We start from the raw sequence: 25,034 nt of genomic DNA, 5'->3' as shown, positions 1-25,034 counted from the left end.
ATGAGAGACACAAATCACAAATGACAGGATCTATCAAGGAGGCACATCTTCCTGTAGGACTACTGCAGTGTTGTATAAATCATAGTCAATAAATGTAGGACGTTTAAGGGCTCTCTGAGGCTTTCTGCCCTGAGAGCAAGGCCAGTTTATGTAGCAAGGACTTCCTAGAGTCTTTATACATGTTGAGCAGTACAAGTCTGATTCATCTTCTGTGGACAATGACAATTAATCCGATAGTTTTCAACGTGCAATCAATATATTGGCACACTGGCTTCAGCAACTAAAAGACTGAATGGGAGACGAGTGAAGTGTTGTCGACGTCTGTCAGCTGCAAACATGAAGGGAGTATGAAGTGCTCATACCAGAAACATGTCTTTTGTCTCATTTAGACTCCAAATTAAAATCACCACTGAAACGAGATTCTGTACAAATGATGTGTTTTTATTCAGGATACATGTACTGTTTTGTTTTCATATATTGCGACAGGATTTTCTGAACAACCAATTTGAAGTATTCATTTTAGTCTATTACACAATGAAAACATTTCATAACAGTGCTATATGGAGGTGGTAAAATATATCTAAGCTGACTTCAGCTCTTGAACTTGGATTTTACAGCACCAATACGAGGTTGCTTGATACACCCTATAAACACTATACTGAAGAGTCTCATGTTTTTTGGAACATCGACTCTTAACATTTTGTTGTCTTTTCTCTTTGTGAAATGCCCCCAAAGCTGCCGTCTGGAAACAGCCGCGGTCACAAAACACAGAGTTTATTGTCAACCACGATTTTCCATAGTCGGGCTCTGCATGAATTGCTAAAATGTGCATGAGTCCCAAATCACAACAGATATCTGTCTCTCTCTCTCTCTCTCTCTCTCGCTTTGGTACTTATGTCCTCTGCGTCTCTCACCCCAACCTCTTCAGTCTCGCTTTCCCTGAGCCCCACTGCTCCTCAATAACACCACAGTAATACTGGCACACAGACGAGAAAATACATTTTGTTTGTGCTGGTGCGTGTGTGTGTGTGTGTCTGTTTGCGTACATGTGTGCATAACAGAAGAATGCAAGAGGGAGGCTAGAACCATAGACAGAAAGATTGCAATGTCTATAGAGACACTAAGATCACATTTCAGCTAATAGTTTTCCAATCTTTCTCTCTCAGACACCAGGTTAGTCGGCTCAGTATGGGTCTGTGTTTCTGAGTATGTGTAGACATACATATATAGTACTCCATTCATCTATGTGGATGTGTATTCCACTACAGTGAACATGATGGCTTTTGCTGATATCTCTATTACTGTTCCAATCTCCAGCTTTTGTCAGCTGTGAAACTTTATCTGTTCCTCTATCCCCTATTTGTGTGTGGATGACTGTGTGTACCTTCTACACGCACACACACACACACACACACACACACACACACACTGAGGCCTTTAAAATCATTGTTGTGACATAAAACATTACAAATTAAACACTCAGGTGTTAATAGCTATCAGCCACCTTCAGTGTATCCAGATGTGACATTTTCACTCTGAAAGAATTTGTGACTTGAAAAGTAGGATCCTCAGCAAATGTCCATTTAGGACCTCGTGTCCTACAAGTAAAAGACGCTGTTTGTTCTCAAGTTGCATTCAAATCAGGACAGACTGGAAATATTGTCATGTTACAGCTAACGTGGCTAACAGGCCAAACACAATTCTCTATAAGGAGAAAACCAGACATCCTTTATTTAACGTTTTAGTTGCTAACTTCAAACATTGTGGAACATTTTACCAGCGGTGGGGAACCCAAGTCACAAAATAAAATCAAAAATACACTCAACCTTGAGTTTTGCTCCGATAGCTTGTGACTATGCTTAACCCTTAGGCATTCAAATATTGCAGCACATCACTTCTCCAGCTTTTACCTACGGGTTTAGAACATTCATTACTCAAACCTGAACTGATTCTGTCCTGTCAGTCAACAGAAAATGTCAAATTAATTTGCCTCTTTTCAACATGTTTGTGCAAATGTTGAAAAATATATTCAAACAGATAAAATAAGAGGTTCAAATTAGATTCAAATCCAATAAAATGCAGCATGCATCAAGGCCCAATGTTGCAAGGATAATAAACCGCAACTGATTTTCTTTTCAACCTTTGATGTTTCTGTCGATTTTGTATTATCTGCTTGCTTGAAATTATACAATAGCATAAAATCTGAAAAAGGACATGAAACATCCAGCTGCCGACAGAGTCACAGGCCAGAGTTCCCCTTTGTTGAACTTAAACCAACCAGATTTATTCAGTGGAACAACAGAAACACTGTGGCTGAAACAAGTGTAGAAATAATTATTCTAGCATTTTTCGTCTCCCTTCACTACTGAGTCACTACTAAGCTACAAACTGCACAGTCACTCTTATGCACCCTTCAACATTTGTGGTAGATCTGTTCAAAATCTATTAATAACCTGCACAAGAAATGTAGCATCACATGTTTTTTTCAGGACCAAGATAGGAGGAGTTCGGTTGAATAGATATGTAATTGTGAAAGTAGTGTTTAGTAGTTAAATATTTTGACTTTTCCACCTCTGTTTTCTTGTGTTTTGCCTGTATTATACAACCCAGGTCATACTCAGATTGACTTGACATTACAGGTCAAACTTCCGCACAGGTGAACTCATACTCGCTTCTGGAACTGAGCCGGAGCTTGTACCAGAAAACAGAGACACATTGTCTGTTTCATCAGTCACCTCTTGTTTTTTTCAAAGTAAATGAGAGCTACAGCGAATCCAAGCTGAGACTGAGCTGTCACGGTCACATCAGGTGGAAGCAAGGGGCAAAACATGTGGATAACATCTGTCAGTGTTCATTTAGAGGTTGCATATAAAGGACAGAGCCCCACTGATGCTGAAACACAACGAGTCCTGATTTTATTTCTCAGCCAAACTGTTCCTCACATTATCAAGACAAGTATCAGATCTGACTTTCTTGAGCTTTGAAAACAGAGATAGAGTCAGAGTCTGACACATCAGACTATCTGCTGCATATTTTAAACCTTTGATTTTTTCAAATGCCATGGAGCCAAAAACAGTAACTGTCTGCCTCCTAAAAGCATCTGAACCACCGCTCAGACTTGAACTGCACCTAATACAGTATAGCTTCATTTACATTCAAGGTCTGTAGGCTAAGGAGGCTGTAATAGACAGTGACGGTGTATATTACTGCTCTGCTGCTTTTCATTATGCAGCTAATGATTCCCTGTCAAGTTCTATTGTAAATGAACGAGGGGCAAAAAAAAGGAGTGGGAGGGCAACGGCAGCACGAAGACACCGGAGCGAGAGGGGAGGAGGGCGACATCAGACACATACTGAAAAATGTGGCGAGAGATGTTGAAAAATTAGCGACAACAGATTTAAATAAAGGTAATAATAATTTATAAAGCTTTCCTTGTAATGTATCCAGAGGCCTAAACACAATTGACCAAAGAGAAGAGCGGTCATTGTTTCTACAAAGTACAGTTCAAACAGATGAGAACCTAAATGTAATTCATATTAATTCAAATCTAAACCTTACAGCTTGCATCGAATTCTTTTAGACATCATCATTCAGAAGGTTAAGTGCCATAATTATCCTTTTAGTTTCCCTCACTCTACTTTATTGTGAGATCAACAGGTAAAGAATGTCGGTGGATTTTCAGAATGCAATACACAGCCTATACCTTGTGGATATATCGCGTTTTGAATATGGAGAAATCATTACAGATTGCATTTTCACAATAAATCTAATTGCTTTCTTGCCATTAGATAAGTGAAGAAGAAGCTTTATTCTAAACACAGACATTAGTGCGATAGTGATCTTTTCATAAATCTCTCAGCAACAAAGTGAGGAAGCTTCCCCAACATGTCCAATGGTTTCTTTATTATTTAATGAAGCAATTGTGAGACTTGATACAAGCATTTGTAGCTACATGGGGAGGCTTGTCGGTGGTGAGTGTACGCTCCCTATAAATTCTACAGCAGCAGTGCAGCACGGCGGTGGAGCCAACATGGCGGTTTAATTAACACTGCAGTATGGCCCAACTGCCACCATGTACGGCTCTTCTTTGGTTTTAATAGGGAGAGTATATCATTCAGTCTAATTAGAATGCCAATAGCTAGTCTCCCCAAGCCTCAATACCCACACGCATGCAGGTATCCATGCACACACATATGGCCCTACATTATTCACTGGTAATTACAATGTCGATACACAGCTACACAGCACTGCGGCCTCACACTCGCCACCGTTTAAACACACACACACACATGCACACACTATCCTTTAATTGCCCTTCAGTCGAATGCTTTAGCACTTCACACACACACACACACACACACACACACACACAGGCCCACTTGTGCATTCGTCCATTCAGACTCCCCATGGAGCAAATCTGCCACACTCTTACCACCCCCCCCCCACGACTGTTCTTTTGGGCACGCAAACACACACACACACACACACATGTATGCACATATCCACACTCACACGAGAGGTCAAAGACTTGGTAGCAGATTCATCAGTGTCACATCTCACGCGCTCTTTTTTTCCCCAAGATTCATCCCTCTCTTTTTTCCCCTCTGTCTTGTCCCCAGAGACTCTGGACAATGAAAAGCCATTTACTCCGTTGCTTAACTACACACCTCGCCATCGCCGAGCAAAATAAATCCCTTCGCCAGGACTTTCTGTCTTCTGATTGTGCTGTCATTAGTGTGGTATGTTGGGTTTATGGTTTGTGATGTTTGACCTTTTACGTGTTTTATAAAGGCAGGATCATTATTTTTCTAATATGCTCTCAATTTCTCTGCTTGAATAGTTGGTTTGGCATCTCTTGTCATTCCATGTTGGGCTCATGCTTTATAGCAGAATGAAGATGATACTGTACATAAATGAAGTGTAAGATGAAACATAGTAGTGATAAAAGTAACATTATTATTATATTGTAACCCACATGCATAAAACAACATTTTTATGGCATATATTTTGTCATAGCAGAATATTCCCAAAGGTAGGCCACATGTGTCCAGTTGAATTATGCGTAAAATATGTGGAAAATTATAAAAACCTAGATTGTTTTCCTTTGATATGGTTCTTTAGTTTGAATATTTAACGCAGCTTCAATAAAGAGCTGGAACAAGCAACAGAATCCATGTGATACTGTGGGTGAATGTGAAAGCGTGTTCATGTTAACTTATTAAGATAAAGGCCCTGCACGCCCACAGAGCTGCTTTCAGTGATTGTGGCCGATCAGACCTTTTGGCTTTGACGTTGACTTTTTGCCTTTTGTGTTTTACCACAGACCTTTTTTTACAGCAGACCTTTTGACTCCTGACAGCAGGAAAGGTACAGGTGCAACTACCAACTTTTACAATAGCTCTGTTCCATTAAGGGTCGCACAAAGTCCATCAGTCTGCATTTACAATTCCAAACCATGAAACCTGTTCCTTTCCTGCTTTCACGCAAATACACACTGTCTGCTGTGAAAAAAGGTATCTTGATATCTTTATCTATTTACAGTAGACATTTCTTTAGTTGTCATAGCCCTATGACCGAATCACCTTAATGAACTGTTATAAGCTCTCTTCTGTTTTCCTTGCTCTGTCATGTCAGAAAGGCCTTTTGCAACAACTACATTACAAAGGTCCTTGATGAATAGTTTAAAAAATATGACAAGGTTGGCGAACATTACTTACTGCTTTTTCTGAGTTTTGAAAATATTTCCAATATTCTCAAAGACTCCTGTAACCATCTGGATAAAAAGTTGTATTTCCTGATTGCAGCCCAAAATGGTTCACATCTCTGCTCTCTTTGTACAAAAGCATTACCGCACGATTTTGTATGAATACTTTTGGTGCAATCATGAATTTTGGATCACATTGTAAGAACAAATTGCTTTTTTGGGTAAAAACATTGGAAAATGGTTCAAATCATTTTGGTTGTGCAGTAGAATTTGGTTTGAAGGATTTTGGAAATACCTTTGGATCAGTGTAATAAGGGTTGTCGTGCTTCGCCCAAACATTGACGGATATGCAATGTGAAGAAAACGTGTGTTCAACCTGGGGCTATGGCTGAGAATTATGTAATGAAATCCGTTTCAATAACAATAGGTTTGTGCAGAGTGTGCTTCATTATCATCCCATTCACTCTTAATATAAACATCCAATCCATGAAACAGAAATGAAAACACTTATGCGGTTGGATCAAGGCTGTGTTTGTGCTTTAATTATCATTTTTATTTTCCACTTAAATGGTCAGATCTGTCGAAGCCACTCAGCCGTCTGACCTGCCACTCTGTGAATGAACCCTGAATGTTAAATTAATGTGAACAGCCAACTGGCAGCTTTGAGACACTCGCAGCTCCGTTCAAGCCAGCTGGAAAATCTAGTTTTCTATTCAATTATCTGCTGCTTTGTGCTGCTCTCCTCTTCCCTTCTCCCCATTGTCCTCTCCCCTTTTCTTCCTGCTGTCACCCCACCTAACTTGTTCCTTCTGTCTCTGCATCCCCCTTCACTTCTTCTTATACCCTTTGCTTCTTCTTTGCCTCCATTCTCCACTCGCTCTCCCTCTTCTTAATTTAATATTTTGTCTCTCTTCCAATGACTTCTCTTAACTTCTTGCCTCCTGCTGTTCCTCCGCTCTCCTCCCTCCTCCTCGCTGGTCCTCCTGTCCCTGCTCTCCCCTCCTCTGATCTGCTCTCCTGGCTCAGGCCCAGTTAAATTACCAGTTGTACAGAGCGATGGTGACAGAGTGCAGAACTTAATTACACACTGGCTGACAGCAAGGACTTCATGTTAGATTTTTCTCTTTCTCTCTCTTCTTCCCCTCCCCTCCCATTCCCTCATCTCTCCTCTCAGCCTCACTTTTTTCTTCACCCTCGACATTCTCTTTGACTGCACCCCGCTTATTAATGCCTGTTTAAGACCCTGCGCTCCATGCTGTTTCTATGTGCTTATTATTGGTTTGGGGAGTCTGCGTTTCGGAGGATGGTTGTAGGTGGAAAAGGAGGTGGTGGTGGGGGGCACACTTTAAAGAACCTGTACAAAACCTAAACTTGCTTTTCAAAATGTCAGTCAAGCTTTAATGCTAACCCTTTGTAGCCATAATTTATGAAATCATTTATGTTGCTGTTATAAGGTCAATACTGGCAAGTAAAGCGTCACGTTTATGGGCCTTGTCATCAGATTATGCACTTGTTTACATGTCGGAACAAATATCCAGTGCTATATAGAAGTTATCCCATTTAGAAAATTGGAAAGATTTACTTGGATGTCGTGTAATCATTTTAAGACAAAACTTGAGGACAATTCCATTCAATATCAGTTTGAATTTAGGGGCCTTTATTGTTTACACTGGTGATTCTTCAAACAGGGCCTTTCTTTTGGAAGACTTCAAAAAACACTGTCATCACGTCTTCATTGCAAACATCCAAATATACAGATGTTTTCATCTTTCTCATTTGTCTTTGCAGTACCTGCCTGTCTTGTGACAGTGAAAAATAAATCAAACTGACAGGTAGATCGCTGCAACAACTGATGAGATGATCTTTTCCCCCAAAATCAAAGACACCAATATTAGCATGACTGGTAAATATTTCAGGATTTAGAGAAGTTTTTTAAAAAGTAGTGGTATTCTCAAACTTCTTTATGTTGCTGTCAATGCTCAAGACAGATCTTGCAAACAGCATATTGATTTTCTGTCCATCCAGGCTTGCCTTGTAGATTTCAGTTTATAAGAAGCCAAATGGCCTTGCTCCTCTTCACATCTCCCTGATCGTTTCTAAAAACCATCCACTTGGGCTTCTCAGGGCGCCTGGCAATCAGAGAGTAGAGGTTCTTCACTCAGACTGTATGTCTGGGTGAACTTTTACAGTCGATGCAGGTTAGTTCTTTCAACATGCGAAAAACTAAATGAGTGTCCCTCTCACAAACTGGAAGCATTTGTGAACTCTCGAAATACAGAACAGCAGCGTCAGTGGCAGCTGTAGCAGCAACATGAGTGGTGGCTGCAGCTGGATGCAGCTGTGTTAGCTTAGCTAGCACCAGCTGAAGCGCCATCACTGGGACCAGCAGCAGCTGCAGCTCTGCCATCACAAGTAACACTGACAATTGGCAAACCAGCAGTGTCTGATTGCCATAATTACAAGTAGCTGCAGTGCGTGGCTCTTCATGAGTGGGAGTAACAGTGTGTCTGACTCCATCATGTGTGTCAGTGGCCCATGAAGGTCCAACAGCATAAGTAGTTCCACTCATGTCAGTGCCATTGGAACGGACATTGTTTGACACTAAGCCCTCAGAATCTCTGGTGACTGAAGCACTGTCACAACAGCTTCATCACAGTCTCCATCAGCGGCTGACTCTTCATCGCTGGAGATCTCTGTCTGAACGTCAGGACACTGCTGGGCTGTTTGTCTCTGAAACTTAATGTGTAAGAGCCTACATCACAGGAGTTGGTGGGGTAGCTCTGCATCTTCCTTATCCCTGAAACTTGTCAACAACTCTATCTTCACCTCTGGGTCTGAGTGATCACAGGATCTCTCAATGTATCAATATTTCTAACATAAACTTGAAGTAGATGGATCTATTGACCAAACCTGGGGAGCTGTCTATATAAAAAATCATAATTGTATCATGTAGGGTCTAGTTGGGTCAAGTCAATGGGCTCTAACTCAGTTTCATAGTCGCTCAAAGAATCATCAATTCATCTGAATCAGTGTGTCGTTACTCATGAACCCATCAGCAGCAGCTTTACAAAAGCTGGTGTCAACATGTGATTGCCCAGGTAGGCAATTGTGTTGCAGGGCTCGACTGGGAGTAAGTCACCTCTCTGTATCCAGAGACAGCCCCCCTTTAAGGAGGTGTGGAAATGCCATCCTGTCGTCATACTGAAGAGTGTCCCATTCCTCTGGGTAGCTCTGTGATGCCTTATCCTAATGTCTGATGATGTCAAAAATTGTCTATGAAACTTGTGACTCCAGCCAATTACCCTCTTGTATTATGGTGTCTTCTTCAGTCTTCATCACAGACATCGCCTGCAACACTGTCAGGTGTTCTTCTCTGGACAAAGCATGTGATTGGCTGACAGCTTGTATGAACATTCTTCAGGGAGGAGGTTGTTGAAATGCCATTACACATTCCAGTCACCACATCTCAATAACTTCAGATACGGGGAGGCCTCGAGATCACCTGTGGAGCCCCACAGCACGCGTGCCGTGTCATCCTAACTTTTTAACTTCTCTGGCTCGGTGAGCCAAACTAAAACTACTGCTTTGACCCCGAAGGGCTGATTCTGGTCTGGGGCTTCAAAAGATACAAGTTGCTCATGTGTGACAGAGCAGATTCCATTAAAAGTCGATGGCGTCCACTCTCTGCTACTACCGCTTCTAAAAGCTCCAGTTCAGCGTCTCAAAGACGAGACAAGAAAGTTTAAGAGCCTGATGTGAGTTGTAGTGATAAACAGAATAAATGTTTTTGTAGGTATGGTATATACCGAAACGGCTGTGTTGGTGATAAATAAATTAAGCAGCAAGTGATCTACAGAGATTTGAGTCGATAAGCTTCCATCAGTTTTCAGTTTCATTTAGAGATATATCATCTGCATCAACAGAACTTTAATTTGAAGAGTGATGCAATTTTTCAAACCTACACAGGGACACAGGAATATTCAGCCACTGCTTATTTCAAAAATATTTGGTAAATATATGTAATCTTGTCAAACTGCTCTTATTGACATGTGTTGTGTATAGGTTTCTCTCAGCTTTGGGTGGTCATTGTGTAAAAACAATGAATCTAAACATAAAAACTATGTTAAAATCTCAAATCAAACGTTCATTGCCTTGCAAATGTAATAAGTACACATTTATTCACGTTCAAGTTCACCAAGTGATGCAATATTTAGATTTAGCTGACAGATAACCTTGCATCACTAATCTGGATGGAAATGTGTGGGTGGATCACGCGTCATATTTTATAGATTGACCTTCTTTTATCTTCTGTCATTACATTTCAGTACCCCCTTTCATGTGTGTAAATAGCAGTGTGCTTGAATGTACATTTATCTGTGGTGTTTGTGTGTGTTTTGCTCTTTCTCAGGATATTTATGGAGAGCAGTGTGAGAGGCTGATCCTGTGTGTATTTATTCTTGCACATATGTGTTCTCTCTATGAATAAGGCAGGTGTTCCAACATTAATTTATTTCCAGGCTTATTTGTCCAATGCAAATGTAATCGGTTCATTTATTAGTGCTGCCGCTGCATGTGTGTGCTTGTTCATGCACGTGTGCGTGTGTGGTAATGTACATATCCTTATGTGCATTAAAGATTTGTGTGACTCCTGCCGTGAAGCTGTGTTTTTATAATTCATCATGCTATAATAAATTTATGCCTTCCACTGCGAAAGAGATTGAGATAAAGACGTAGAAGCAGAGGGAACGGACAGAGGAACTAAATGTATGTGTGTGTGTGTGAGAGAGATGGAGAAAGAGGATTTGATCATTTAAAGCCAAAAGAGAAGAAAACAAAATGAGGGAAATTTGGACAAAGAGAGGGAAATATTTCGGAAACCAGTTGACCACAGGAATCAATTACACACTATAACCTTGTGTGTGCACCCTTATCTAGAAATGTGACGGTGATAGCGTAGATTACTGCATGCTTAAGTCTTTCTGGGTATTCTGGGTGTGTGCATGTGTTAAGGAGGTAATTAATAGAGGCCCGTATATGGTCTCTTTCCCCTGGGCCCCCTGTCCAAATCCATTAGTGTCAAGAACACACGCCCACACACACACACACACACTCACTCACACACATACATTATCATAGGTCACTTTGGGGGACCATAAGAAGACTTGCATTCAGTATCTTACTCTAACCACTACTTGCCTTACCTTTACCTTAAACTAACCTAGACCACTGACCTCAGCAAGCATGCAAGTGGACAAATGAAAAAATATACTTTATCCTGGCTTCTACTTCCATTCATGAATTTTAATTATAAGTATTATGTTACTTGTTATCCTTTCCTGTATAATAATACGAACAAATATCATGAAGTCAAGCTATAAGCAGCCAATAATCGGCCAGTGGTTATGAGAAAAACTAAACATATACTATACTAACTATACGACTACTTTGTTGTGAACATAACATGGAAAACAGTTCCTCCAGATACATTTGAGGCGATATTGATTTTTTTAAAGGCATCTTATCCTAAAAGTAATTTCTTCTAACCTATTTCAACTTCCAGACAGTATTAATATACAAATATGATGAGTAGAACCCGTGGACACAAGCGGCCTCCAGCTTCACAGAGAAGTCTGTTCTCAAGTGAAGAGTATCAACATCAGACTTCAAGCTATGTAACCACAAGAAAGATGCACATTTTCTAAGACCGTGACATCCATCAAGGGAAAACTAGTATATGCAGTTGATATCAAGACTGCTGATGGACAGCAAAATCTGCAAAGCCTGTTTCCTAAATGTTTCAAATCCAGTATTGTTCATGTTCACTAGCTTGCAGTTTTCTTCTTCAGGAGCTTTGTTGGTGCAATGCTGAGTATATTAGCTATAGAAAAGTATAACAAGGTGCTTTAGTGTTGCAGGAAGGGGTGGAGGGCGCCCCAACAAATTACTTTCTGTGTTTAGAAAAAAGTTTGATAAAGCTTCGTGAAAATGTTACAACCTACGTGCATCAAAAGTGACACAACAAATGTGTCTGAATGTCACACTAGTCATAAAACACTAACAGAGTCATACGTTTTATACAATGAAAAAGGTGGATATGTCTGACGACCTATGTTTACTCTTGCTAGTATATGTACACATGTTTAATTGGTATTTGTGTGCACTTCAGGTGTATGAACATTCAAAAGTGTGTGCGTGTATGTGTGTGCACATGCCGAATGGAACCCTGAGGTGTACAGAGTCAAAGCGGCGTCAGCCTCTATCAATATTTGACTGCAGAACCAAAGACTGGATGAATCTTTAATATGACCTTGGAGCTCACCAAAGACATGAAGACATTGGGTACGAGAGAGAGAGAGAGAGAGAGAGAGAGAGAGAGAGAGAGAGAGAGGGAGTGACAGGAAGGGAGTGAAAGGGACAAAGTAGGGGCGAGGCAGAAGACTGAAGACATAAGGGAGGCAGAAATTAAAGGTGATTCAACTTTCTTCATAGGTTTCAAAGGTTTGTTAGAAAAAAACTACAAATCCTAAACTCCAAAATGATGGAGGCAACACAGTGAGATCAGATGGTGAATCCCCTAAAATGGTGTCTGTAAACGAGATCACATCTAAAACCCTCTGGTCCCCATAAAAAAAAAAAACATGTTTCCTTTGATGTTCAATGTAACATATTTTAAGTCATACAACAAATAAAAATGCGCTGGACAAAAACATTTTTGTCAGACTTTGACACTTTGGGAGGCAATCACTGTGAAAAAGCTCTTTGTGTAGCTCTTAATGAGACCTGCTCACTTCCCAGCTTCAGCTGGCAGATTGTCCCACTGCTCTAAAACAAACTGCTCCAGTTCTCTCAGGTTCCATGCGTCTATTCTCACAACTGTGAGTTGCAGCTCTTCTCGTGGATGTTCTGTTGGATTAGGATCAGGACTCACAGCAGGACACTTCAGAACTGATGTGACTTACCAGAAAGCTCTGGGTTTTTTTTCGTCTGTCCAAAGGACATTTTCCCAGAAGCATTGCAGCTTGTCAACTTGCATTTCAGCAAACTCCAGTCAGGCTCTTTTCTTTTTCAAAAGTGTGCTCGTCCGGGGGCCTTCCTCTTTCATGGAGTCAATTTAATTTTTTTTCCCTAAATAAATGTTTTCACTGCTCAAATAATCCTTCTTTAATCTGGGGTTGATTTGTCCCCAAGTCCAGTGAGGTTGGCTACGGTCCCAACATCTTAATAACATTAGTAGCTGTGGTCACACGGACATCAAGCTGCTTGGAGACAGTCCTGTAGACTTTGATGAAATCATGCTTGGCAGTTCTTTTGTTTCTTGATGGTTTGCTTGGATTTTCGCTACAATTCACTTTTGTACCTCATTTGTAAAGGGGAACCAGTAACTTTGTCAGAGCCATTTCAGAAGATCTTGTGAAAAAGGAAAGAATTATATTCTCTTAATAGATTATTTTTCACAGAAAGCAAAAGCTGTGAAGGTATGCTCATCAAAAGAGGCTTTGAATTTCCACACTGTTCAGGGAGAACAGGCCTTTGTTTCATCAATTTTGGCCACTTGTTTTACCTTTTCACTTTTCCCTATTCCAGATAAACAGGCACCTTCATTGACATCAGTACCTGATAGCAGGGACCCCCTTCTAAAGCCGATTAGACAGCGAAAGACAAAGTGGAAAAAGTGAGACAGAGAGGTCATGGGAAAGACAAAGTACCAGGAGTAGAGGCTCTGTAGAAATACAGTCCAAGTGCCAGCCAAAGATGAATCAGTATTAGCAGAGTGGAGTGGTGACGGGTTTGGACCGATAGCTGCTGAGGGATTTCTTTCTTTAACATTTTACTAAAACCAAAAAGATGAAGAAACTCTCAGTGGGCTTTACTTCCATTTCACTTTTAAATACTTCTGTCAGGTGAAATAGGTTTGTTCTTCTACCTATCAGCAAGAGAATGTATACTATTATACTATATAACTATTGCTTTAACAAAACTTTAAAGCATTACTCCATGGATACAGTTACAATGTACTCCCAGGACTATATGTGGGTGGTTTGGAAACCCGTTATCAATGCTGGTAAAAGGGGTCATGCTCGTCCCACCCCTGTGCCTGTGTCAGTGGACGCACAGACAGAAGAGTCTGAACAGGCTCATCCACAAAAGCTCCTCCTGAGAGAAAATGTCTTTGTTCTGGGGGCAGAAACACGAGTGAAAACATGATAACACATTAGGTTATTGTGTTGCCCTGGTCTCAGACGATTACCGAGTTTATATTTGAGGATGAAATGTAAACAACCTTAAATCTTGTCTTTTCAACCATGTTAGATTAGAATAAAGGTCCTTATGAGGTAGGTTTTGATTCTTAATATAGTTTATGTTAATTGGCTGATACTTTTAGTTTTTTGATAGAAGAAACACAAAGCAGCAGTTATGTATGGTGGCTAGTTACCTGACCGCTGCTCTAGTTAAAAGCTACACCATGTGTTTCAAAAAGTGTATCCGCAAACACGTACACACATGCAGTTACATGTAAAGGCCAAGTCAAAGTCAAGTGTCTTTCGATGACAAAGCCACTTTTAATCGTGAATTCAGGCAACGGCAACAAATTTTGGTTAAAAAATATATAAAACAGCCGATTCCTGGTCCTCATGACCAGATCACAGTGAAAGTGGGATCCAATGTGTCAGTTGTTTTCCTTTGCATTAATCAACATAAAATGTGTGTGGTCTGTAAATCCTCAAATCTAAAGTTGAAATTTTAAATGTACTGGACTCAGTGCAAATACACAAATAAGTACATGTTTTTAATATTGCTACTATCAATACTTATATTCAGATCTTTGGAAAATGCATCCTGAAACTAACTTCCGAATAAAATTCAAAAAAACATCACGATGTAACTTGCATCACTTACCTGAACCATTCAGTATCCCAGGCAATACAAAACTGCCTCGCTGTCTCTCCCCAGCAGCTGTAGTACAATAAGAACGTATAAATGTTGAATGTCTCCTAGCCTCTGCTCTGTTTCTCCTGCTCTCCGTCACTGTCTGCATTCTCCACAGTGGTGAATAAGTAATTTGTCTTTTTGCCCTCAGCACTCTAAGCAGCTAAGACTAGTGGCAGAGGAATTCACAACACTCCAAAAAACCAACGTGAAATCATTTGGGATCCTGTGCATAGGACACTACTTTGTCTTTTTGCACTTTCTACATTATTTCTGTGTTTTGTTTTTGCTGTTTCTTATCATTTGTTAAATCTACATTTTTCTAACAGTCATCTTTAAAGGAAGCTGCTGTTCACAGAGCCTGACATTCATGTTCATTGTGCAGCAAAGTCGATTACAGCCAACCGTGAAAACCAAGTGAGTCAACGTTTTACTGTGGAAAATTTGTCTGCATCAGAAGTTAGAAATCTGCTCAACTTCAGGTGCTTTCTAACGCAAAATCAGCTGCAGTGTGCAGTTACACAGAAGGTGTGTGTGTGTGTGTGTGTGTGCGTTTTGTCCTTGTCCCACTCAAAGCAAGTCGGCACACACACAAACACACAGTTTTTATGTTATAGTCTGTACAATAAAGACATGTCTCGTAACACTGAAGCATGACACACACACACAAACACACACTTGCGCACCCACAAAAACCTTACACTCTGTTATCTTTCCTCTGCTTTGCATGGTCGGAGTTAATTTGCGATTAGATCATACTGAGATTTATATCACTCTTTGATCTGAGGTTTTAGCTGCATCAGAAAATGCAATCACACACACACACAGACACACACATACAAGGGCATTTGCTGGCACTCAATCACCCTGACGCACACACACATAGCAAACCATCTGTATCAGCACCTCATGTGCGGGGCCAGCAGCACAGAGTCATTAAAGACTTAAAATAAAGAGGGAAGGACAGAAATACGGAAGACACAAGGAAAGAAGTGTGACTAAAGTGTAGTTAGAAGGAAATATATAGAAGTTTTAGGATGTAAAAATAAAACGTCATCACTACCGTCAGATATCACTGCTATGCCTTTCCTGGAGTCTTCCACCATGTATCATGTCAGGTAGTTTTCGAGTAATATTGCTTACAAACCAACCAACAAGCAAACTGACAGGGGTGAAAACATAACCTCGTTGGCGGAGGTAACTAAACAATGCAAGAAACAGCACTGTATGTACTGAGAGCACATGCAGGTTCACTCACTTGCTTTGTGTTTCCTTTGTTTGTGTCTCATTAACTTTCTTCCTGTGTAAGCCTAGCAGGGATTTAGATAAGAGTCTGCATTAAATCTCTCTGCTCAGATAATCTATTGGTTCTGTCTGATTCAGCGACACTGTTAAGATCTGGCCTCGACTAAGAAAACCATGAGATGAAAACCAAAGATGAAAGGAGAACTGAATCGGAGTTCCTGTAATTACCAGTGTCGCAATTAATATGTATTAAGTGTATGTGTGTGTGTGTACATGTATGTGTAAATGTGGTGTCATGGTGTGACTGCAGCCATGTGTGAGTGTGTGGCTGCCTGAGTGAATAAAAGGGAGCGTGTGAGAAAAGGTGTGTGTCATTTTGCATAACAGGGTCTAATATGTGTGAGTGTGTATCCACAAATGTGCCTGCATGACTTCCAGGCATTATTTTCAGCATTTCCATGCCTGGGTAGCAACTGTCGGGCTCATTAGCACTTTTCAGTAAAATGGGCTAATCTAAGTAACAGTTCTGCCTGTGTGTAGATGTATTTACCTCACTGCCATTACGATTTTTCTTTTTTTACAATGCAATGTGTACACAGGCTTAATTACGGTAAATACACATTTTGGAAATGAAAACACGCATTTAAAAAAAACACTGTTTCCTAAAGACAGAGTAAAGCACAAGAAATAAAGATGCTTCCATACATGGCATGAGAAGTCTGAAAGGTTTACGGAAGATTCAACATTCTACTGAATTAAACTTTCACTCACTAGATCACAGTCAACACCTAAAGAGGAGATATAGGTGCATCATCGGTCAATATCATAAAACCACCACATGAGGGAATATGTTTGGGAATAATTCTGACTTGACACATACTTGCAGGATCTCTGTCAAAGCTGTTTAACGCCTTATAAGAGCATTTTGGGGTATTCACTGAGGATTTGTGGCCATTTCAAACATCTTAATTCAAGGACCACGCTGCGGTTTTACATAACTAAAGAGGACGGACAGCAATTGAGGCTTTTGCATTACGTGTTTTAAGGCATTCTGATTAGATGTGCAATATCAGAGAGGCAATAACTGAGGTATTAACAAATGACAGCCGCACCTGTTTATTTAACATGTAGGAAAAGCAGGTGTAAAATCAGTGGCACTATTTCACTGTTTCATCACATACACAGAGAGAGAGGCAGAGAGAGCGAGAGAGGCAGAGACAGAGAGAGCGAGAGACGGAGAGAGAGGCAGAGAGAGCGAGAGAGGCAGAGAGAGAGAGAGCGAGAGAGGCAGAGAGAGAGACGGAGAGAGAGGCAGAGACAGAGAGAGAGAGAGATGTACAGTACATGTAGGTGACGTGTACAAATGCATCAGTCTAGCAAATCTCCCAAACACTCTCACTCCTGAGGCCTTCATTTATAGCAACATTAACATACAGAGCAATATTCGGTATCTATGAGACAAAACAGTTTTTAATATAGTCCTTAGCTTTTGGACATTCACTTCAAATAAGCCAAAATACAGCTCTTTCATTCAGAAAGCTGTTCAGCATAAAAAGATTCTGGTTGGGCCATTATTCAGGCTTTACAGACAAGTGTCTGGGTTTTACCGCAAGATGAAGAAAAGTATAAATGCCCTCTATTTATAGAAATATTGTCAAGCCATAAACATGACTGTAACATAAAATAAACATTGTTCATAAAGGTAGGCTGCTGCCATTTGAGTGTCAGTGCCTCCTCATTCAGAGCTTTGTAAACACATCTATACAGAGTCAAACTTTTCAAAACAGAACTTTTACCATGAGACTCATAGATTTTCATAGAATATTCTTGTAGATATATTTAGGATCAGACATTGACATGACTGAGGAGCTGGAACCAATGATATATTGAATGTAATTCAGCAAGAAGCACCACGCACATCCAATGATCAGCACACTAACGGTGTGAAGGGCTTAAGAAGACTTAAACAAGGTCTACAAATAGTGAATCTCTCTTTACACTACAAGCACACAGCAGATAATGTTGTAGTTTGTTTACAACAAGTTGTACATTTTTCTTCTTGATGAAATTGTGCTCGGAGCTGCCCAGATTGTGTTGTGAACAGGTATGTGCAAATGATGTCCATTAAACTCACTGTACGTTGCTGAACTTTTTACCACAGCCAAGGTTGTTGTGTTTTCGCCCCTTTCTGCTTCTTTGTTTCCATGTTTGTTTGTCAGCAAGATTACGAAAAACTACAACACTGATTTGAATGAAACTTGGTGGAAGGGGGGGACATGGGCAAAGAATGAACCCATTACATGTTGTGGTTGATCTGGACAAAGGGACAGATCCCAGACCCTTTAATCACTTTCTGTATATTGCGGAAGCGTTTGACAATTTCACCAAATCCCTGGCAATAATTCATGAATCTTGATGAAAAAATTAGGCCCATCCAGGGAACTGATTTGTGTAAAATTGTTTCCAGTTGATTGAATTTAAGGGGACTGCTGGGCCGTGGTGGAGGTATGCGCTTTACTGAGTGCCATTCTAGTATACTAATGAAATGTCAGTGTAAAGAATCCTCTTGTCCTTTGAATGACGTCAAAGTAACTCCCCACCATCCTGCTGTCTGCTGTGTGTCATCACAATTTGTCCCCTTTTGTTGCAGAGGATGCTGCATCAAAGCACAGCAGGGAAACTGACAGAGGAAATGCAAGCTCCTATCCATATGGTGTCCAGTTACATGCACACACACATACACTCCTACCTTACCAACAGTGGACTGCCGTTCTATAGTGACCAAGTGTGGACCAGTATTTCTGGTCATTTAAATAAAATGTCACTCAGTCAACACCTAAAGAGGAGATATAGGTGCATCATCGGTCAATATCATAAAACCACCACACGAGGGAATATGTTTAAGAATAATTCTGACTTGACACATACTTGCAGGATCTTTGTCAAAGCTGTTTAATGCCTTATAAGAGCATTTTGGGGTATTCACTGAGGATTTGTGGCCATTTCAAACATCTTAATTCAAGGACCACGCTGCGGTTTTACATAACAAAAAAGGACGGACAGCAATTGAGGCTTTTGCATTACGTGTTTACGTGTTTTAAGACATAGAATATTACTTTTAAGGTCTTTTCTCATAATCTTACTTCAAATGTGCTTTTAAATTTTTTTTTAAAGAAGTTGCCAAGAGGGGACTTGGATCCTTGAGCGATATTTACATATCAAAGAGGGAACTGTCTGTGCTTATTGTTTCACCCAATGAGTGTTTGCTTACTGCAACTACTTCCTGTTTATTTAAATTATATATATATTATATTGATTTAACTTTATTTTATCAATATTTAAACATTTATCTGTGATACAAATATTATGAACATAATCATGGCCACTAATTGTGAATAATAAAAAAACCTGCAATAAGAAGTAACCTGGCTGCACTCACTTATATCAAGGACTGCAGTATTAGCAACAAAATTTACTTTATCTAGGCTTTAAATTAATATGTCTTAAAGTTACATTTTAAAGAGTAGGTACAAAACTTCATGAAAGAAACTCAGTGGCTTTGCTAATAATTTCTAAGACAGGAAATTGTGTATTTTGACAGTCTTGGCATACCATAATAGGTATAACTATTATAAAACAGTTTAAAGGCATAGTTTAACTTTTTGGTGAATATACTTATTTGCTTACTTGCAAGGGGTTAGATTAAAAGATCAATGCCACTCTGGTATTTGTACGCTAAATCAAAGCCAGCCGGCTGATAAAATAAAACAAAGCAGAAACATGATTGCTGTTGTGGCCAAGGTGTTTTATAGCTGTTGACTGAGCAAGGTTAACTGTTTCCCACTGCTTCCAGTTTTCATGTTTAGCTAAGCTTACTGGCATGCTTTCCCCAATTTAAAATGTGTGTGTAGATATACGAATGGCAGACTTGATCTTGATCTTCTTCTCTTTTCAATGATGAATGCTTACTGCCATTATACGTAGGAAACAAACTTATGATCTGCAAGTATATAGATGCAGATACAGTAATTGTTCTCAAAGCTAGCCTTTTCTCAATCCAAACTCTTAAAATGACAATGCATATCATCAAGTGCTACAATTGCTGAGTCAGTTAATGTTGGTTGTTCATGGTATGTCGTGGCAGTTATTAAACTTGTGTCATAATAATACAATACAATTTATAAATAAATATAATGAATAAATTTTGTTTTATAATATTTTTGATCATGCTATGGAGTGATTGCAACTAAAGACTCCTTTCATGGCAATGCTTTCTGGTAAGAAAAATGAGCAGAAAAGTCCACATCTGTGTGCATTTGCAGTCAAAAAAAATAAATGCAGGAGAAGAAATTGTGTACGACTCCGGAGACCTCAACTGTCATTGGAGACATGTATTTATATTTATATTTACACATTTTGTTACACACTATCTCAGGGTTTTCCTTATTTAACTATGTGATAAGGACTTCTCTCATTCTTAACAATATTATACATATGCTTTGTAAACTGGCATTAATTCTTTTAAGCGTATTCTTGACACCTAAAATGTAGAGTGGCACTTATTAGTGGAGCATAAAATAAGGTTGTGAAAAAGAAGTAGGCATAGAGAACGTCGGTGAATAAACTCCATCCTTGAAGAAAATCTTGAAATCACTGTGGAAGTAACAGACCCCTTATATCCATTTACAGGTTCCACAAGTCAGTTTTCTAGATTAACCAAAAAGGATAGTCCAATTTGTATAATGTATCTGTGAATAGTGTTCTTTTAATAGATGTTTCACACACTTAGCATTATATTACAGTGAAAAGATCCATATTGCCTACACCTATGTCAAACCATATATTGGATATCTGTTTAGTGGACACATGTGATAGACAGAAATCACCAAAGACTGTTGACGTGGTTTACACTATTTGATTTGCACTATCTGGTTTGCACGATTACACACTCTGTAAGGAGCTGTGGGGTTACCATGGTAACAAGGGCACCGGGCGGGGTTAAAGGCGGATGTTTTGGTGACACCCGGAAGTTCTCTGTAGCCGTAAAATGTTTGTAAATAAAACGCACACCGAGAGGTGCACAAAACGAGAAATCTCCTGACCACTTCATCCCATTGACTCCTACATCTGCATAATTTGACCTAATTTTGAAATATTAGTCAAACCACAGCAAGGATCGACAAAGCAGTGTCCTCAACTCTCAGCCTATGGAGAGATGTGTCATCACAACCTCATCCCACCTAATGATCTCAGGGCCTCAGGAATCAGTGCTTTGGTAGAAACATGTGAAATGTTCACTTTGAATAGGAACTGTGGGGAATGGATTTTCCGAAGGGCTCTAAGTAGGTGGGGAGTGGTATGCAGGTATGTGTGGGGGGGTTGGGAGAGCGACTCTGCACACCATTTGACAGTTACTCTGTATCAGTAATATGTCTGTATTGAATAAATGGTGCCAATAAAATTTGGTCAACCAAAAAATATTACTTAATATTAACTAGACTCAAAAGATGGAAAATGATTTAACGGAATGAGGCATGAATTCAACAGCTATAATAGCAGGAATAGAAACAATCACAAAAAGTGACATGCCACAAATCAGGCAATGATGTATGAATTCATACACTGTTTGGTTCTTTTTGTTACAAGACAGGACCCATGCAGCAAATTGCTGTCCCCAAACACCAGATGAGATGGAAATCTCAGAGTGTATTGTCAATAATCAGCCAGAGATTACCGGCAATGACCGGATGGATTCATCTTCTTCCACTGAAGAGGAATTATCTGTGTGTGAAATGGTAATAAAGGGTTTAATTACATAAACAGAGGTGGTGAAAAATGCATGATAACTTAAAAAAGTAGTGCCGGTGTGATTTTATTCTATTATTATTTGCAAATTAATAAGAGGTTTTGTTTCTCTTTTTTCAGACCACTGAACAACAGGTCTCCCTTTCTCTGGAAACCTCAGATGAAGAAAAAGAAGAAGCAAAAGAAAAAGTAGCAGAAAAGGAAATACTCCAAAGAAAACCACCTTCAATGGATAAAACTGCACATGGAAGTGAACCTCAACAACCATATATCAAAGTGAAAATGTCCTCAAACACTGAACACCAACTAATCTATGCTAAGAAGAATTACTGCCTTTACTGTGAGAAGCCGTATGCAAAGATGACAAGACATCTAAAGCAAAAGCAATCTGATAAAGCTGAACTACCAAAGGCACTTGCACACAGGCAAGGCTCAACCATGCACAATCTTCTCCTGAGCAAAATGAGAAACATGGGAAACTACCACCATAACTGTTCGGCCCTTTCCTCTGGAAAAGGACAAATAATAGCAAAAAGGCAAGCGACCCATCTGTCCACAGCAACAGACTATCTGCCTTGCAAGTTTTGCTTCACTATGTATGTCAAAACAGACCTCTGGAGACATTATAAGCGTTGCATACATAATCACACAATGAGAGTGAAAAGATCTAACAGCTTATCTTTGGCTGACTGTAGCGGTCGCCCACATAAATGTCCGCTTGGCTCTGCTCTGATCACATAATTGCTCTGTGCACACCTCTCCCACACACACATACAAAGACGGAGAGTGTACATCCAGAGAGCTTACACTGTAGCACACTGGGAGTTCTCACACACACACACACATGCACGCACAGAACCTGGATATATACTGCACCCACACACAGATAGTCACTGTTCACTATGGCATGAAGTGGACTGTTCACACATGCTGGCATGCCTGCAAGCTAACACACACACACACACGCACATACACAACAAATACCAAACAAAAACTCCCACCAGCCCACCCACACGTCCGCATGTTGAAGAGTGGGTGTAAAGGAAACTGAGCAGACTGGGCAAAGAGTGACTGCAGTGAAACAAAGCTCTCTGGTACTCACTAAGCTTTTTTAAAGTCATTAATACTTCTAATAAACAAACTGTGTTGTGTTTTTTCTGCTCATCTTTTGTCACTTTGATTTGTACCATTTTATGTCCATCACTGGACTTGAACTGTTGGGATTTCAATAAAAACATGGAAAATGGCGTTGTTTTAAAACTTCTGACCTAATAAGCTCAGTGTAAAGACAGGGGGAAAAAACAGTGCCTGACCCTGTCTAAAGATAACACAATCTGCCAACCAGAACCTCTTTACATAAAGGAAATGGAAAAAATGACTATTTGACCATACACTGGTATTTCATATCCAGAGACCGTAACTTCCTTGAGTCTCAAATGGTTGCACGACCCCAAAAAAGTGGTGATGTTCCGATACCAGCATCGGATACAACAGAAAATGGTGGGTAAGGCATCATCAAGTACACAAATCTATGTAACGACCCCGTACGTCATCTTTAATGTATAGTTTTACCAAGATAAAACTGCAATTTTCTTTTTCCAGAAATCACTTCTTCTTTGCTCCTTTAGCTGTTGAGCTGTTGTTTTGGGCAAGTACCGTTTTTAGAGCTGCGAAGTAGTGATTTCTGGTTTTGTTCCATTCCCCAGCTTGAGGGAGATAATGTCAGCAAGGTGGAAATATTTCACGATAAAAGGTCTGTTATTCGATCACTCTGTATCAGCCGATATGCAATGTCGAGGGATCAGTATCCGTATTAGGAAGGGAAAAATTGTATCAGAAAATCTCTAAGAAAAAGTTTATTTTATTACTTTCAGACAGAGTCAGGCTAAATTAATCCTCTATCTTCAGTTGCTAAGCTAAGCTAACTGGTAGCACATTGATATTTATATTTATCATAAAAATACATCAAAGTTTCACCAAGAAGGGGAATAACCGTATTTTCCCAAAGGACCCATTTAGTGTCATTGTGATCGTTACTAAATACTAATTCGTGCATATCTGCATGTGATCACCTTTTTCTACCTGAGCCCAGCCCATTTTAAGCAAGGGGGAAAAACATCAACAGAAATATATAATGTGAAAATATTATAATGCAACTTAAGAATTTTAAGAAAATGACTGAGAAAAGAAGTTGAATGCCTTTACAAGTCTTGCAGTAGTTTAGCAAAGCCCAGTAATGTAATTCTTTGATGCTGTGTGTGTTTGTGTAATTACAGAGGATCTCTAAAGGATTGTTATGGTTGCCACAAATTCCCCTGATTAAACTGCCAGGGCCTCAACTCTCACTTACAAGCAAGCAAAATTGTGAGACAGGATTACATTACAGGGGAATCAATTCTAACTGGATTGTTATAATTAGATGACCTGAGTTTGCTAAAAATCGGTGAGTAATTTTCCATGTTTTTATCACTTTCCGGACTTGCTAGCACGACAATAAAATTACAAATACTGCTGGTAATATTTATAACTCAAGAATTTCTATTCATCAGATCATCTGGGAATCAGGAAGAACATTATTCAAACGCAAAGACAGCAACAAGGCTGAACAGGGAGTGGAGCTCACCTCGATGTCACTGATACTTAACCATACAGTATCATGCAAAGCATTATTGAGACAGCATGACATAACATTGATAGACTAATCAAACTCTCTGAGTGCTGTTGATCAGCAAGGCACAACAAATCGATCGGGAATGAGAGACCATCAGCAGATCTGTCACCGGCTGGCTGCTGATACACAAATGAGCACAACGGCAGCGACAATGACAGCAGCAGTCAGACAGGCTGATCATTACGCAGCCTCAGCAGAAAAGAAAGAGAGGCAAGAAAACACAGACACACACACACATCTATCTAAGCTCCAAGATAGAGTTTGGAGAGGCATTTTGTCTGAGAAAAGGCAGAGAAAAAAAAGGGTAGAGCAAGAAAACGTACGTATCCATTGCATCAAGGGACATTAATACATCATCAGAGGTAAGAGTGGAGAGGACTGTCGGGGGAGAAGAGCGAGGAGTGGTATGGGAAAAGACAGGAGGTGGCATTATCTAGAGTGTTTACGTAGAAAGAGACAAAAACCTCAAAACAAAAACAACTAAACCGGGGAACTTTCAACAAGAGACGCTCATTTCCAGCAAATCAGCACGGCTGCAAGTGGAGACAAGAAACACCAAGGCCGGCTCATCCTACCTGAGTTCCTCTTGGAGATGTACTTGACGTCATCACAGGCTCCCGAGGCGAGGAGGAGGAGGAAGAGGAGGAATATGATCTTCATCTCTGTATTCCCCGCAGGCAC

General features: G+C 39.9%; 1 protein-coding gene across 2 annotated transcripts in view; it reads right to left on the bottom strand.

Annotated features, from left to right (window-relative positions):
- Positions 1–25,034, bottom strand: part of il1rapl2 (interleukin 1 receptor accessory protein-like 2) — a 381,416-nt gene that overhangs the window by 290,769 nt on the left and 65,613 nt on the right. For both annotated transcript variants that reach the window (XM_035160565.2, XM_035160566.2), the window contains exon 2: positions 24,929–25,034. In XM_035160565.2, coding sequence (XP_035016456.2) covers positions 24,929–25,013 — 85 coding nt within the window. In that variant the 5' untranslated portion in view covers positions 25,014–25,034. The remainder of the gene's footprint in view (positions 1–24,928) is intronic.

The sequence above is a fragment of the Hippoglossus stenolepis genome, chromosome 7, assembly GCF_022539355.2.
Source record: "Hippoglossus stenolepis isolate QCI-W04-F060 chromosome 7, HSTE1.2, whole genome shotgun sequence".
NCBI lineage: Eukaryota > Metazoa > Chordata > Actinopteri > Pleuronectiformes > Pleuronectidae > Hippoglossus > Hippoglossus stenolepis.
The sequence above is the reverse complement of the archived record's forward strand: the minus strand, read 5'-3'. Positions and strand labels throughout refer to the sequence as shown.